The sequence below is a fragment of the Pollachius pollachius genome, assembly GCF_949987615.1.
Source record: "Pollachius pollachius genome assembly, chromosome: 4".
Lineage (NCBI taxonomy): Eukaryota > Metazoa > Chordata > Actinopteri > Gadiformes > Gadidae > Pollachius > Pollachius pollachius.
The window spans coordinates 1,211,730-1,225,493 of NC_136937.1; the positions used below are offsets into that span (position 1 = coordinate 1,211,730).

Consider the following 13,764-nt stretch of genomic DNA (forward strand, 5'->3'; position numbering starts at 1 on the left):
GGTGACCATTAGTGGTGTAGCATTAGTGGTGTAGCATTAGTGTTGTAGCACTAGTGTTGTAGCATTAGTGGTGTTAGCATTAGTGTTGTAGCATTAATGGTGTAGCATTAGTGGTTTAGCATTAGCGGTTTTAGCATTAGCTGTAGGCCCTTAGCTGTTCTTTTTAAAGATGCCCTTTATTGCTATGGTAAGGGCGACCATTTGAATTGGAAAGAGGATTTAAAAATGTGCTGGAATCGCTTGCGGGAGCTGTAATCGCTTATTTGTTCAAATTCCATTTTTCTAATTGACATTATTATGTAGGATAGCTTCTGCATGAAAGCAACTGTTGAAGGATATCTCGTATATTATCCTTTACAAAATACACCGTGGCATGTAAAATGTGTGTGTGTGTGTGTGTGTGTGTGTGTGTGTGTGTGTGTGTGTGTGTGTGTGTGTGTGTGTGTGTGTGTGTGTTTCAGCAGCAGGAGGAGGGCGACAGCAGTGAATCCGTCCAGCTGAAGTCCTCCCAGTCAGAGAGATGGGTGTGGGGCTAGAGAGAGAGAGAGAGAGAGAGAGAGAGAGAGAGAGAGAGAGAGAGAGAGAGAGGGAGAGAGAGAGAGAGAGAGAGAGAGAGAGACAGAGACAGAGAGAGAGAGAGAGAGAGAGCGAGAGAGAGCGAGCGAGAGAGAGAGAGAGAGACAGAGAGAATCACACAGCCATGTTGGTGCTGTATTCCCTCCTCATGTGAGGAGTTGCTGGTTCCATCGCCGTCCTGATTTGTCCCTGGAGAACGGCCGGTGTGAAGCTGTCAAGGAAATTAACTTTTTGCTGAGCGACTTTTGAGCTTTCGATTCCTGCGACCTTCGAGATACACAGGAAATGCCCTCCTGCTTTCGTTGCCATGGATACCCGAGAGGCCGCAGCTGGAAGAAACATAAGCCTTTCATTGTTTGTCGTTTATTTTTTGTATATTTTGTATTTTTTTCGTTCTGAGAGTTGTTTGTATTTATATTCATTCATGTTGGTATCAGAAATGTTTATTAAAGATTTTTTGGATGCTTCTTGTTTGTGTATGTGCACGTGTGTGTGTGTGTGTGTGTGTGCGTGTGTTTGTGCGGTTGTGCGCGTGGGTGTGTGTTTGTGTTTCTTGATAAGAAGTTCATGGAGTACGTTGCCAGTTCTGTTTATAGCTACCCCCATTTCAGCACAGACCAGAACTACGCATCAACATTTGATGTGTGGTCGATGCTGGAAGACAATGGCTCAAGCCTGGTATGTTTTAAATGTGTTCAATGGGCCTATTTTAATGACTGCAAATAAATGATTTTAAAGTAATTGTCCACAGTAACTGATTAATAATTTTATTTTAATAATCGTACAAAAAACATCTTCACTATGTAGTTATCTATTTATAAGTAAATAAAGTAAAATAAGGGGTAAATTTTGGTTGCTTTCCAATGTTTGTAATGATTGACAGAAAGACAGACACAGATAGGCAGATAGATGCAGATCTAAGAAATATTTTTAAACGAAAAAGCACAAATATTACTCATTCAAAGCAAACATATTTAGCACAAATCCTCGGTTACAACACACGTATTGTTGAGTATTTGAAGGCGTATCGCTTCATCTACACACAGAGCCCCCACAAAGACCCCCCCCCCCCCCCCTGCCAGAGGCACGCCTCCAACTCCACAGTTTCCGCTTTTCCCAAAGAAAATAATCAGCCTCACTTCTCTCTGCTGGCGGCCGCGATCGTCGACGAAATCCCGAACTTTCCTGACCTACAGCGATCCTTCCATCGCAGCTTTTGTTCAGGGGAGCGGTGTTGGAAACCGTTGCACATGGATCAGCGCTGATCGGCATGTAACAAATCCCTGGGATAATACTAAGAGATGAACCGGCGATCATGAACTCCAGTTCATAGCCGCACGGTAAGAAACTATGCGCTTCGTTCTCCTCACTCACTCATAAAAATGTCCAGCAACGGCCAGAAGTGAACCGGGTTTTAGTCGTATTGTGATCGTTCAACGACTCAAGGTCCGTGATTTTCTATGTTATATGTTCTCGGAGTGTGATTCGTTCAACATGTTGACTTATTAAAGTGCGTTTATACTTCAAAGTTTCGCCGACCACACTTTGATGACGCGCAGGCGAGACAGTCGCTCCGCCGCAGCTGTAATAAAGCTGTGGTCGGGCTACAGAGACGTGAGGTAGTCGGCCTCTCTAACAGTGAAACCCCTGTAAAGGAATAGAAAATAATGAACCTCTCTTTTAAATTTGTGCCGCAGGTACACGCCCTGATTTCCTCGATTTGATAGCTTTTTCAAGTGGTAAGTTGGCCCTCGTTTTTGTTGTATTGCACTGCATGCACACATTTAGTATTGTTCCATATAATAAAACTGATATATGAATGGCTAGTAATCATATATATCTTACTCCTTATTCAGTGTATGATTTATAATTAATATAGTGTAATATGGTTTTGGCTGATATGGACCAAAACACATGAATGACGTTAATCTTCTTTATTATTAAAACGGTAGTAAGTAATAAACCTACTCCATTTGTTTTGCAGTAGCCTGCCCTCAGACTGAACCATTATGGCTCGTGGCTGCATCTGCTGTGTGAAGTACATGCTTTTCCTCTTCAACCTCCTCTTCTGGGTGAGTAGCCTTTGTTTACTTACAGTTTATAACGGTCTGTAAATAATCCATTACACAAGACAAAAGAAGACACTCTAGTCCCAAATGTATTCTTGACTAGAGGTAGTTTTCCTTTCTCTTTGACCTTTGAAACCTCAAATTGGAATGACTTTCTATATCTTCCCATCGTAAGGACTGGATATCAAGATAAGTTGATGCATTCATTTCATGACGATACAATACCAAGAAGGTAATAAACGATCATCCAGAATTCATACAGCCGTTTAGGCTTACTACTAAGTTACTGAAATACCAGCCACTGGTCGGTCGTTTATGCCAATTAGGTTACCAATGCAAACTTATATCTTTAATCTTTGGAAGCTTAGGTCATATCCACTAAAAGTTGGTTAGAGGACTGCGGTTTGGGGGAGGTTACATAATGAAGAAGCCAAAATGTTGCTCTGTTTCAGCCACCATAGGTAGTATGCAAATCTGGAGACAAAGAGGTTTTATTTACCCATAAGTGTTCTGTGTAACATCTTACCTTATCATGTAGCTCTTGTAAAGGCATGTGAGCTTGATGAACCTGTTACATTATCAATATTTCCAAAATGTTTGGATCCTTTTCCCCTTCTTTGTAAATTTGGATCCAAAAAAAAGCATTGTGAGTGTGTGTGTGTGTGTGTGTGTGTGTGCGAGCCTGTGTGTGTCTGTGTTTTTGTGCCTGTGTGTGTGAGCCTGTCTGTCTGTGTGAGCCTGTGTGTGCGTGTGTGCGTGTGTGTGCGAGCCTGTGTGTGTCTGTGTTTTTGTGCCTGTGTGTGTGAGCCTGTCTGTCTGTGTGAGCCTGTGTGTGCGTGTGTGCTATATTGATGACTCGTCTCGTTCTGTGCGTGTGTGTGTCTCTCTCTCTCTCTCAGCTGGGGGGCTGTGGGCTGCTGGGGGTAGGGGTCTGGCTGTCCGTGTCACAGGGCAGCTTCGCCACCCTGTCGCCCTCCTTCCCCACGCTGTCCGCCGCCAACCTGGTCATCACCCTGGGCACGGTCGTCATGGTGACGGGCTTCCTAGGTTGCCTTGGCGCCATCAAGGAGAACAAGTGTCTGCTGCTGAGCGTACGTACGAACGGGTTGAGCGATAAAAGCCGCCGGAGGTTTTGATTCTACACCTCACATGCCTCCTTTTACTGAGTAGAATGTGATACGATACGAAAGCTTTATTTCAGACTCAGGTCCATAAAGAGCACAAGACGAGTACAATGCAAAAATATAAAACGTCAGCTCATGTACAAACATTTCAGCCAGTGCACTCTCAGGATGGAGGTATAGCGGAGCACAGCTCAGAGTGGGATCTACAAGTACCACAATGATACTGTTCCCAGATTCCTCCAATCGTTTCATAAATGTCAACATGCAATTTCTTACAAGTGCATGGCATGTGCTCACTCCTGCAGTGACAAACATCTGGCTGGCACTGATCCCTCTGGGTGTTTTTAAAAGGATGCGCATAGTATCATTGTACGCAACTTTCAGCCTCTGCATGCTTGATTTTTTTTTTTGTAGCTTGACCATAATTCAGCAAAGTAGAGCGGTGTACAATGTGCTCTGAACAGGGCTACCTTCACCTGTGGTGAACAAAAGCTGAACTTGCGTGCCATGGTGTTTGCAGCATTGTCTGTACACATCATCGTCATCATTCAACTGATCAATTATAAAAAAACGTCCAAGGTATTAAATCCTTCTAAAAGCTAAGGAAGGATTGAAATAGATCCATGAAGATAGTTCCTTGTTGCTGTCTGTCTTTCGACCGGTTTTCTTTTGGATCCAGGCGGCCTTTATTAGTCTGAAGAATGTAACGTGTTGTGTTCCATCCACCTCTTTCCACAGTTCTTCATCGTGCTGCTGATCATCCTATTGGCCGAGCTGATTCTCCTCATCCTCTTCTTCGTCTACACGGACAAGGTCGGTGGTGTCATTGATCTATAAATAAATATTAGAGAATATCTCGTGTTTTCATCAATAAATACTATATTTAAATGAGTTCTGTAAAAGCATTATAAATAACATTACTGTGTATAAAGGACATTTTTAAAGAAATGAATACAAATTTATCAATAAATCAAGAAGGATCCACTTGGAAAAGAATAGGGGTCATCATCATGTCCCATGATGATGATGATGGAGGTGGTTCTTCCTCTGTGATGATGATAATGGAGGTGGTTCTTCCTCTGTGATGATGATGATGATGGAGGTGGTTCTTCCTCTGTGATGATGATGATGATGATGGAGGTGGTTCTTCCTCTGTGATGATGATGATGGAGGTGGTTCTTCCTCTGTGATGATGATGATGATGGAGGTGGTTCTTCCTCTGTGATGATGATGATGATGATGATGATGGAGGTGGTTCTTCCTCTGTGATGATGATGATGATGGAGGTGGTTCTTCTTCGGGGGTGATGATGATGATGATGGCTCTTCTTTGGGGATGATGATGATGATGATGATGATGATGATGGAGGTGGTTCTTCCTCTGTGATGATGATGATGATGGAGGTGGTTCTTCTTCGGGGTGATGATGATGATGATGGTGGCTCTTCTTTGGGGATGATGATGATGATGATGGTTCTTCCTCGGGGGTGATGATGATGATGATGATGATGGTGGTTCTTCTTTGGTGATGATGATGGTGATGGTTCTTCCTCGGGGGTGATGATGATGATGATGGTGGTTCTTCCTCGGGGGTGATGATGATGATGATGGTGGTTCTTCTTTGGGGATGATGATGGTTCTTCCTCGGGGGTGCAGGTGAGCGAGAACGCTCGTCGGGACCTGAAGGAGGGTCTGGGTCTGTACACCTCGGAGAACAACGCTGGGCTAAGCAACGCCTGGAACTCCATCCAGACTGAGGTACCGCACGCACGCACACACACACACACACACACACACACACACACACACACACACACACACACACACACACACACACACACACACACACACACACACACACACACACACACACACTGCTTGAGGCTTTTGTTTGACATTGATTTCAGGGATCTCTAGTCCAAGATAAATACTTCTCTGCCCAAAAAATCGCCGCTGTCTTTGAACAGTTGGTAGCTGGAAGGGGTGGATTTGAACATGAATTCAGTTGACGCTCATCACTGAAATGTCCAAAACCCTCAAGTCATATTAAACTTATAATACAAGAATAACAATAAAAATCCCATTTAAAAACATTTGATCCTGAAGCAAAAAAATATATAAAGAACATGCATGTTTTATTCACACCCGCACAACTCTATTGTGATTCGCGGATGTGATCAGAGTGTTCCCTGCCGTCCGTCCGTCTGTCCGTCCTCCTGACCAACGTGCTGTTCCCCTCCCCCCCCCCAGTGGCACTGCTGCGGCGTGGACGGCCACACAGACTGGCACGCCGCCCTGCAGGCCAAGGTGATCCCCGACCGCTGCTGCCAGGATGTCCAGCCCGGCTGCGGCCGCAACACCTCCAGCACCTTCTGGACACGGGTCTGTCTGTCTGTCTGTCTGTCTGTCTGTCTGTCTGTCTGGCTGGCTGGCTGGCTGGCTGGCTGGCTGGCTGGCTGGCTGGCTGGCTGGCTGGCTGGCTGGCTGGCTGGCTGGCTGGCTGGCTGGCTGGCTGGCTGGCTGGCTGGCTGGCTGGCTGGCTGGCTGGCTGGCTGGCTGGCTGGCTGGCTGGCTGGCTGGCTGGCTGGCTGGCTGGCCCTAAATACACAGAAACACCTCCAACATCTTACTGTCACCACAGACACAATTGTCTGTCTGCCTGTCTAACCCTAAATACACACACACCTCCAACACCTTACTGTCACCACATACACAAGTGTGAGTGTCTGTCTGTCTGTCTGCCTAACCCTAAATACACACATGCTCCTCCCACATATTACTGTCACCACATACACAAGTGTTTTTTTGCATGGTTCTCACTGTCCTCCTGTGTGTGTGTGTGTGTGTGTGTGTGTGTGTGTGTGTACATGTGTTTACATGTGTGTGTGTGTGTACATGTGTGTTAAACAAAGACATTGAGAAAAAAATTAAATGGGAATTTGGTTTCATGATCCAGCATATGGTTGTTTGCATTTTATTTTTTAGCATCTTAGTCAAAATACTAAGTTGAATACGATTAAAATGGCGAAATGAGTTTTCAAATGACAAGTGTGTATACAACACAGTAAACGTAATCTCAAAGGGTGTACAACACTTCCTGCTTCCTCATCCTAATCACCATTGCCCCTTCTCCTCTCCAGGGTTGCTATGACAAAGTGGAGGAGTGGCTTGACGACAACAAACACCTTATCGGAACCATCGCCATGTGCGTCCTGGTCATACAGGTAGGAAACAGACACCGTGACCTGAGTTTTGCCTGAGTTTTGCTCTCGATTCATTCACTCATCTTTTTTTTTTTTCTGCCCTCTAGCTCCTTGGTATGGCGTTCTCCATGACACTATACCAACAGATCCACCGGGCAGGGAAGAAATATGAAGCTTAACGGGCTCGATTCCTTCATATTTTTCGTTCAAGAGTGCTTTGTAAAGGGTTACCTTTTTCATGTTACGATTTAAATACGCTACATTAGTGCATGGCATGCCACGTCAGAATATATTTTTTATCATGCGTTCCTCGTCTATAGACTAACATTCGTACTGTTGTGAATACAATACGAGCTAGTAATGTCCATTAACAGCAATAATCTCATCGCAGTGTAACTACTAGTGTTTCTATTTAAACGAGTTGTGGTTGAAGGATTGAGGTCCAGTCAAGGTCAACCAGAATCGACTGAGAGCAGAGAAGGGCTCGGAGAGGGAAGGGGCTCGTTTTGTTAAAAGCTTTGAATGCCCTTGCAACAGAAACATTGGTATGGATGCGTTTATTAACCAGCAGCATTGTGTGTATACTGTGCCCAATAAAACCAAGAGACAGATATCTGAAACATATGAGCATCTTTTAATTCAGTCATTGATTCATAGTTTTTCTTATCATGTTGGGGAGTGGGACGGACATGGGTATGACGATGTTATCATACAGTTAGGGGTTAAGGCAAGTCAGGTGCATCTGATGGGTTAATCCTCCTAGCAGAGTACAGTGTTTTCCAAACTATTCTAGTCTATTTAAGTGAGTGGAAAGAGGCGGAAAAGCTATTGAGGTCTTCTTGTAGCCTAGAAGGCCAGGATGTTGTCGTTGTCATGGACGACGGACCCCTTGATGATGACGTAGCGGATGACCTCGTGGTGACCTCCGAGCTGGTAGATCAGGTGTTCCCATCTGGGGGAACCACGGCAACCAAACGGTGAATCGACAATAAACATGGTGATCATGCAATGTAGGAATTATACTTTTTTAGTAGCATTCATGTCTTCAGGTGTATGTGTCAGCGATTTAGTCTGGCTACAAAAGTTTATTTAAAGGGTATTAATAGATTGTTGAAAGACCTTAAGACATCTAGAATTCTTTCATCATGAGCAATAATATCATTGCATAAAACCAAAAAGTCCGCTCTTCGCACTTTCACTTAACCTCCACTTGGGGGCGCCAAACAACTATATCTGACCACCAGCGCGTACTAGTTCATCTAACTCTGTAGCGGGTAGGACAGACCAGGGCGGGGGTCTACAGCCTGGACTCACCGTCTACAGTTGAGGACCACCAGGTCTCCGTGTTTGCCCGCCTCCAGGGAGCCGTGTGTGTCCGAGCGGCCGAGGGCGTAGGCGGCGTTGATGGTGGCCCCCACCAGAGCCTCAGGCATGGTCATCCTCATGTTTACGCAGGCCAGGTGCATGACCACGGGCTGTAGGGGGTGGGCAGGGACCGGGGCGAGAGATACAAACAAACTGCTATAAGGTTTGACAATGCACAAAACTAACTTTGCACTTTTTTTGTATTTATTTATTGTATTTTTAACTTGTGTATGGAAGCTATCTGAGGAAAGGTGTGGTGTTATGTCTGTCTTGAAGCTGCAGTGGCACCGTCATTTCCTGCAAAGGATTATTAAAATAATCCATCCATCTATCTAAAACACATACTTGTCCAAATCTCTTTTTTGGACGCATTTGGATTTTGAATCACGAAAAAAATATTTTTTTGTTCACTGCATTGTTAAAAATTCCCCGATATTATTTCAAAAAATTGTTTCTATCAATCTTTTCCTTCTTGGGACTACCATTCTGTTGGGTCGGTGGGGGAGGGTCCCACCGACACTACAGAATGGTACCGACACACACACACACACACAGTGTGTGTGTGTGTGTGTGTGTGTGTGTGTGTGTGTGTGTGTGTGTGTGTGGGGGTTATGAGAGAGTGGATCATTCGTAATAGCGCGGATGGTCAGAGGGTATGAATGCACGGCGGAGGGGAGCCGGCGACGTACCATGGAGCAGCAGTACGCGTTGGGGTTGAAGTCGCTGCCCAGGGCTACGACCAGCCCCGCCTCCAGCATGGCTCGGGCCCGCGGCTGGGGGAGCCTGCGCGCACACACGTACACACAGACACACACACGTGCACACACACACACACACACGCGTAAACGCACACACAAATGCGTAAACGCACACACACATACGTAAACGCAAGCACATGTACACAGACACGTGCACGCACACACACGTAAACGCACACACATATACGTAAACGCACACACACACACACACACGAACGCGCGCACACACATACACACACACACACACACACACACACACACCATTAGTCCAGAGTTCCCTGGATCGTGGGTGCGGGGGTATTTTTTTTGTGTGTGTGTGTGTGTGTGTGTGTGTGTGTGTGTGTGTGTGTGTGTGCCTCAGGATGTAGGCCGTGGTTGGCAACAGGACTGCGGCGGTTTTGGCGGTTGCCATGGCAGCGATCCCCTCGTCCGTCACCTCCTCCAGGTGACTGATGGCCAGGGCGCCAAGCTCCGCCCCCAACTGACAGGAACGCAAAACAAAGTTTTCCTCTGTGTTTTTGTGTGTGTGTGTGTGTTTCTCTGTGTGTGTGAGGTGTGAGTAAGCGTGCGTGTGTACTTGTGTATGGGTCTTCTGTGTGTGCGTGTTATAACAACCCAACCAACACCTGTGCAGAGTTCATGGGGTGCAGCTCGTCGCCGTGGAAGTTGATGTGCAGCCCCATGTCGCGACCCGCCTCGAGGATGGCGCGCGTGGCGTCCAGGTCGAATACGCCCCGCTCGCAGAACACGTCGATGTTGTCCACCCGCAGGTCGCCGGCGGTAATGCGCCTGCGCAGCGCGGGGAGCTGGACCCGCAGGACGTCCTCCGTGGCCTCAGCAACCGTCTTACCTCTGCGACGACAGAGAAACTAACGTTTTATTGAAGAGAAAAGTGAACCCCCCCTCCCCCACCGCCATTAGGCGTCATAAGTCTCAAATTGTAAAAAATAAAACAGTAAACAAACTAAATGGACACTTTCAATAAGTGCAATTGTAATATCCGCACCTCAATCTATACTTCATCATATAGCCATTTTCTTATTAATTTGATTAATGTAAACAGCTCGGTTTTCCAGGTTCTTCACTGTGACTAATAAATTGAAACATGTCCGCCTAAGGCCTCCGTCTACCTTGGCACGGCGTGGGCCCCGCAGTAGGTGGACGAGATGTTGATGGGCAATGAGCGCCTCGCCTTCTCGATCACCTCCAGCATCTTCACCTCCGTCTCGAGCTCCAGGCCGTATCCGCTCTTGCACTCCACCAGCGTGCTGCCGGCCCGCAGCATCCTGCCCAGCCGGGCCGTGAGAGAGGCCAGCAGGTCGGGGGCCGCCGCCGCCCGCGTATGCTCCACCGTGAAGTGGATGCCGCCCCCGGCGCGGTGCACGTCCATGTACGAGGCTCCAGCCAGCTGCAGGTAGCGACACTCATGGTTAACGAACGCCTCTGGTGACGCGGGGAATCAGGCTCTCGGGGAATTAGTGTTTTACCTTCATAGCAAATTCATGCACACGGTCGCCTGCCCATACGGGATGCGTGTGAGCGTCCACTAACCCTGAAACATGAACTCCAAATAGGGATTTGTATTATAGTGTTCTGCGATACGGTTGTAAACCTACAAGTTTGCTGTATGATCCATTTTCTAAAAGTGTTTTACGCACCGGGGATGACACACATGCCCGTAGCATCGATGACCTTCTCGAAAAGCTCTTCTGGATATTCGGCCTGGACGTCGTCCGACGGCCCCACAGCTTTGATCAGACCATCACTAGTTGGAACCACATCCCAGTACTAGGTTTAATCCCTTATTTATGTGAATTCAAACCTACGTCATTTACAGGTTACATTTTGAAAACCGCGGAAGTTGAACAATGGGGGGGGGGGGGTTAAACTGCTTCGTTTAAGTAGATTTAAAACTCACCACCCGATCACCACGCTACCGTTATCCACCACGCAAAGATTTTGCACTGCATCCTTCTGCAGGTACTTTTCACCATTGCTGCATATGCCCACCACTTGGCTGGCGTTTTTCACCAGCAGTCTGTATTTGGTAGGCATTTTTTAATTTAAAACGTGTAGCTGGACATGCTCGCTACAAACTGGGGTTGCCTAACTGCAGAAAATTGAAGTTTGTGGAAAAGCAAATATTTGACGAAGAGCTCAAAGTCCAAACAAGGGGGTGTTTCCACAGATGAAGTCACTAGAGGCCATTCCTGGTCTCTCCTGTTGGTGAATATGTTACCACCAATACTAGTCAATGAGCAAATGCTCCAGAAAAAGACAAACTGGATGATTTTAATTTTTTATTGTTTTCTATTACAATTTTCAAAGATTGGTCTTATACAGTAAAAAAGGAATCTTTCCAAAAACGTTAAACAAAATGAGCCACGTCATTCATCCACAAACATCCACTGCTTTCACATGGTGAAAACACACAAAAAGGGGAACCCTTAAAGTAAAAACAAACAGAATATCAGTTAGGTCTTCTTCGTTTCTCCTCCATCGTTCCATCATTCCCTCATCTCTCCATCTTCCTCCTCCTCCTCCACACCTCGGATGTACAGAACGTTGTTACACCTGAGGAGGGAGAGACCGCCTCTTTAGAGAACATTGTTCTACACACAGACCGATATGATTCACATAGATATGATATAAAGGATACATGATATAAAAACAACATCATAAACAAAATATACTATTTCAAATTTATAATTGCACTTCGATACGAGCTGTAAGATCTTGTGCATTGGGTCCTGGTTGGTAATTATAATGCATCAGTCGTGTTTTAACTGAACTCATTTAAATTGAATTCCAGTAAGAAATCGAAAGCAGGCAGTCGCTCCTGAAACAGTTGGCTTTAAGATACATTGTACAAAACTTTATACAAAGTCCAATTTTATATCCAATCTTTCCTTTTTGTGCCACAAGTTCAAGTAATCATTTGAGCTTAACAGTTCAGAAATATTCCAATTTCTCTGCCTTCTCCCAACAAGGTTGTTAAAGCATAGGAGTACTCATTCATGATGTTTGTTTCAAAAAAAAAAAGTGTTTGTATTAGTCCAGCCAATGTATTATCATAATATATTATATCGATATTGTGATGAGACTAGATATAATAATATCGCAAGTCTTGTCTTTTCCTGGTTTTAGAGGCGTCATCACTAGTAACCACTTCATCAGTAAGTTGATTAAATTGTCTGCACTAACAAGATTGTTGCTGTAAAAAATGTGAATATTTCACTTTAGTTGACGGACGCAGCTGATGAATCCAAGATACATCTGCTTCTACCCTCTTTCCTCTGGCTGCGGTAAGATGTCGTCTCTAGAAGAGCGGTCTGTGCATCTAATCACCATCGATCAAAGCGACCGTACCTGATGAGAACTTCACCCAGATGACCTGCCAGAGCTCCGTCGACGTACTCTTCTGTGTTGGCCAACTGTTGGGTAGATACACGTCACATGTCAAATATCAACATTTACACACACACACACACACACAGATATGCTCGTCAACGATCGCAATGCCAGAGTTGGGTAAAGCTTTGGGCCACTGATGTCCAGGAGGTGTTCATTCCCTCACCTGCATGTTCATGTAGCCGTCCACCGACACCAGGTATCCTTTGTACTCCATTCCCCACTTCAGCTTCACCATCACGGGTTTGCCGGTCAGCCCGTTGAGGAAGGGCTTCGGGTTAAGAGGTAAACTCTGCAGAACAGAAACGGACGAGTTAACGTTAAAATCAAAGGCTATCCTTCACGATCGGGCAATTTAAGTAATTTTTTGGAAACACATATTCGACCCCATGCAGCATAATGGTACAGCCCATAATGGTCGGTTCTCTATTTGGCTGCAAATCAAAAATCAACTATTTCCAAGGAATGAAACAGATGTTTGTATAATAACGAACAATCCCGTGCATTATTTCACGATACTCGCGGGTTCGAGTCCAAAGAGAAGGCAACATATCTGCGTGAAGAGACTCATTCATTGAATGGAGTCTAGCTGCTAACGCTAGCTCTCCGGCTAACATAAAAATCCATCAAAAGTACCAACAAACAAAACATCCGTGAGTTGAAGAAAAATGCACATAAACTCACCATTCTGTCAGCACAAGGGGATGTCCGCCGATATGCTTAATGTGTATTTTGTGCTTTTCGACACAATAACGTATTCGCTGAACAGCAACACGCTTTGCCGCCGAGCCGGAAGTTAAACGTTTGAACTTTAACCCAAAACACATGAGAGGCGGCGGGCTTCGGGTGACGTCAGAGCGCCCCCTGGCGGCGGACCCCGGTTGACGTCAGAGTGGCCTCTAGCGGACGGATGGACTCGGTGCAAGGGAGACGTTTTTGGTGGAAGTGAACAGATTTGGTTTAATATCGTTCTTTAGCACTTTGTATTTGACTGATGTGTTTGATTGATTTCCTAAAAATATTTGTATTTAGTTATGGATAATTTATGATTCAGTATCTACAATTAAGTATTATAATATACCCTTTTCTGCTATCCTGAACTTTAATATACACCTATAATGCATTTGGATGTATGCCTATGTCTTATATAGAGAAGGAAATATTGTGTATTGAGAAGGATTATTAACACACAAATCTATTCAACTATAACAAGATCTGGCAAAACATTTCAAATAATATTTTTCTTACTTTATAATTCA

General features: G+C 45.2%; 4 protein-coding genes across 4 annotated transcripts in view; 2 read left to right on the plus strand and 2 right to left on the minus strand.

Annotated features, from left to right (window-relative positions):
* elapor2b (endosome-lysosome associated apoptosis and autophagy regulator family member 2b) overlaps window positions 1–536 on the plus strand; it is a gene marked incomplete at both ends in the record, with an annotated part of 22,418 nt that extends 21,882 nt beyond the window's left edge. Inside the window, one exon of the mRNA XM_079735612.1 lies at window positions 462–536. Coding sequence (XP_079591738.1) covers window positions 462–536 — 75 coding nt within the window. The remainder of the gene's footprint in view (window positions 1–461) is intronic.
* Window positions 537–1,703: 1,167 nt separating this feature from the next.
* Window positions 1,704–7,582, plus strand: LOC307075368 (tetraspanin-9). The gene is made up of 9 exons (XM_079735943.1): window positions 1,704–1,916; window positions 2,274–2,315; window positions 2,561–2,648; window positions 3,545–3,736; window positions 4,508–4,582; window positions 5,425–5,526; window positions 6,019–6,150; window positions 6,909–6,992; window positions 7,079–7,582. Exons 3-9 carry the CDS (start codon window positions 2,586–2,588, stop codon window positions 7,148–7,150), a joined length of 720 nt encoding a protein of 239 aa, XP_079592069.1. The 5' UTR covers window positions 1,704–1,916; window positions 2,274–2,315; window positions 2,561–2,585; the 3' UTR covers window positions 7,151–7,582.
* A 235-nt stretch (window positions 7,583–7,817) lies between these two features.
* amdhd1 (amidohydrolase domain containing 1) lies at window positions 7,818–11,149 on the minus strand (the record flags this gene model as incomplete). Its single annotated transcript, XM_079735837.1, has 9 exons — window positions 7,818–7,923; window positions 8,286–8,446; window positions 9,026–9,119; window positions 9,451–9,575; window positions 9,721–9,946; window positions 10,225–10,502; window positions 10,582–10,646; window positions 10,753–10,859; window positions 11,013–11,149. The coding sequence occupies 9 exons, from the start codon at window positions 11,147–11,149 to the stop codon at window positions 7,818–7,820; spliced, it is 1,299 nt and encodes a 432-aa protein (XP_079591963.1).
* Window positions 11,150–11,381: 232 nt separating this feature from the next.
* snrpf (small nuclear ribonucleoprotein polypeptide F) lies at window positions 11,382–13,308 on the minus strand. Its single transcript, XM_079735381.1, has 4 exons — window positions 13,190–13,308; window positions 12,672–12,797; window positions 12,464–12,528; window positions 11,382–11,668 (listed from the first exon to the last, which is right to left on the minus strand). Exons 1-4 carry the CDS (start codon window positions 13,190–13,192, stop codon window positions 11,602–11,604), a joined length of 261 nt encoding a protein of 86 aa, XP_079591507.1. The 5' UTR covers window positions 13,193–13,308; the 3' UTR covers window positions 11,382–11,601.
* Between the last annotated feature and the right edge of the window lie 456 nt (window positions 13,309–13,764).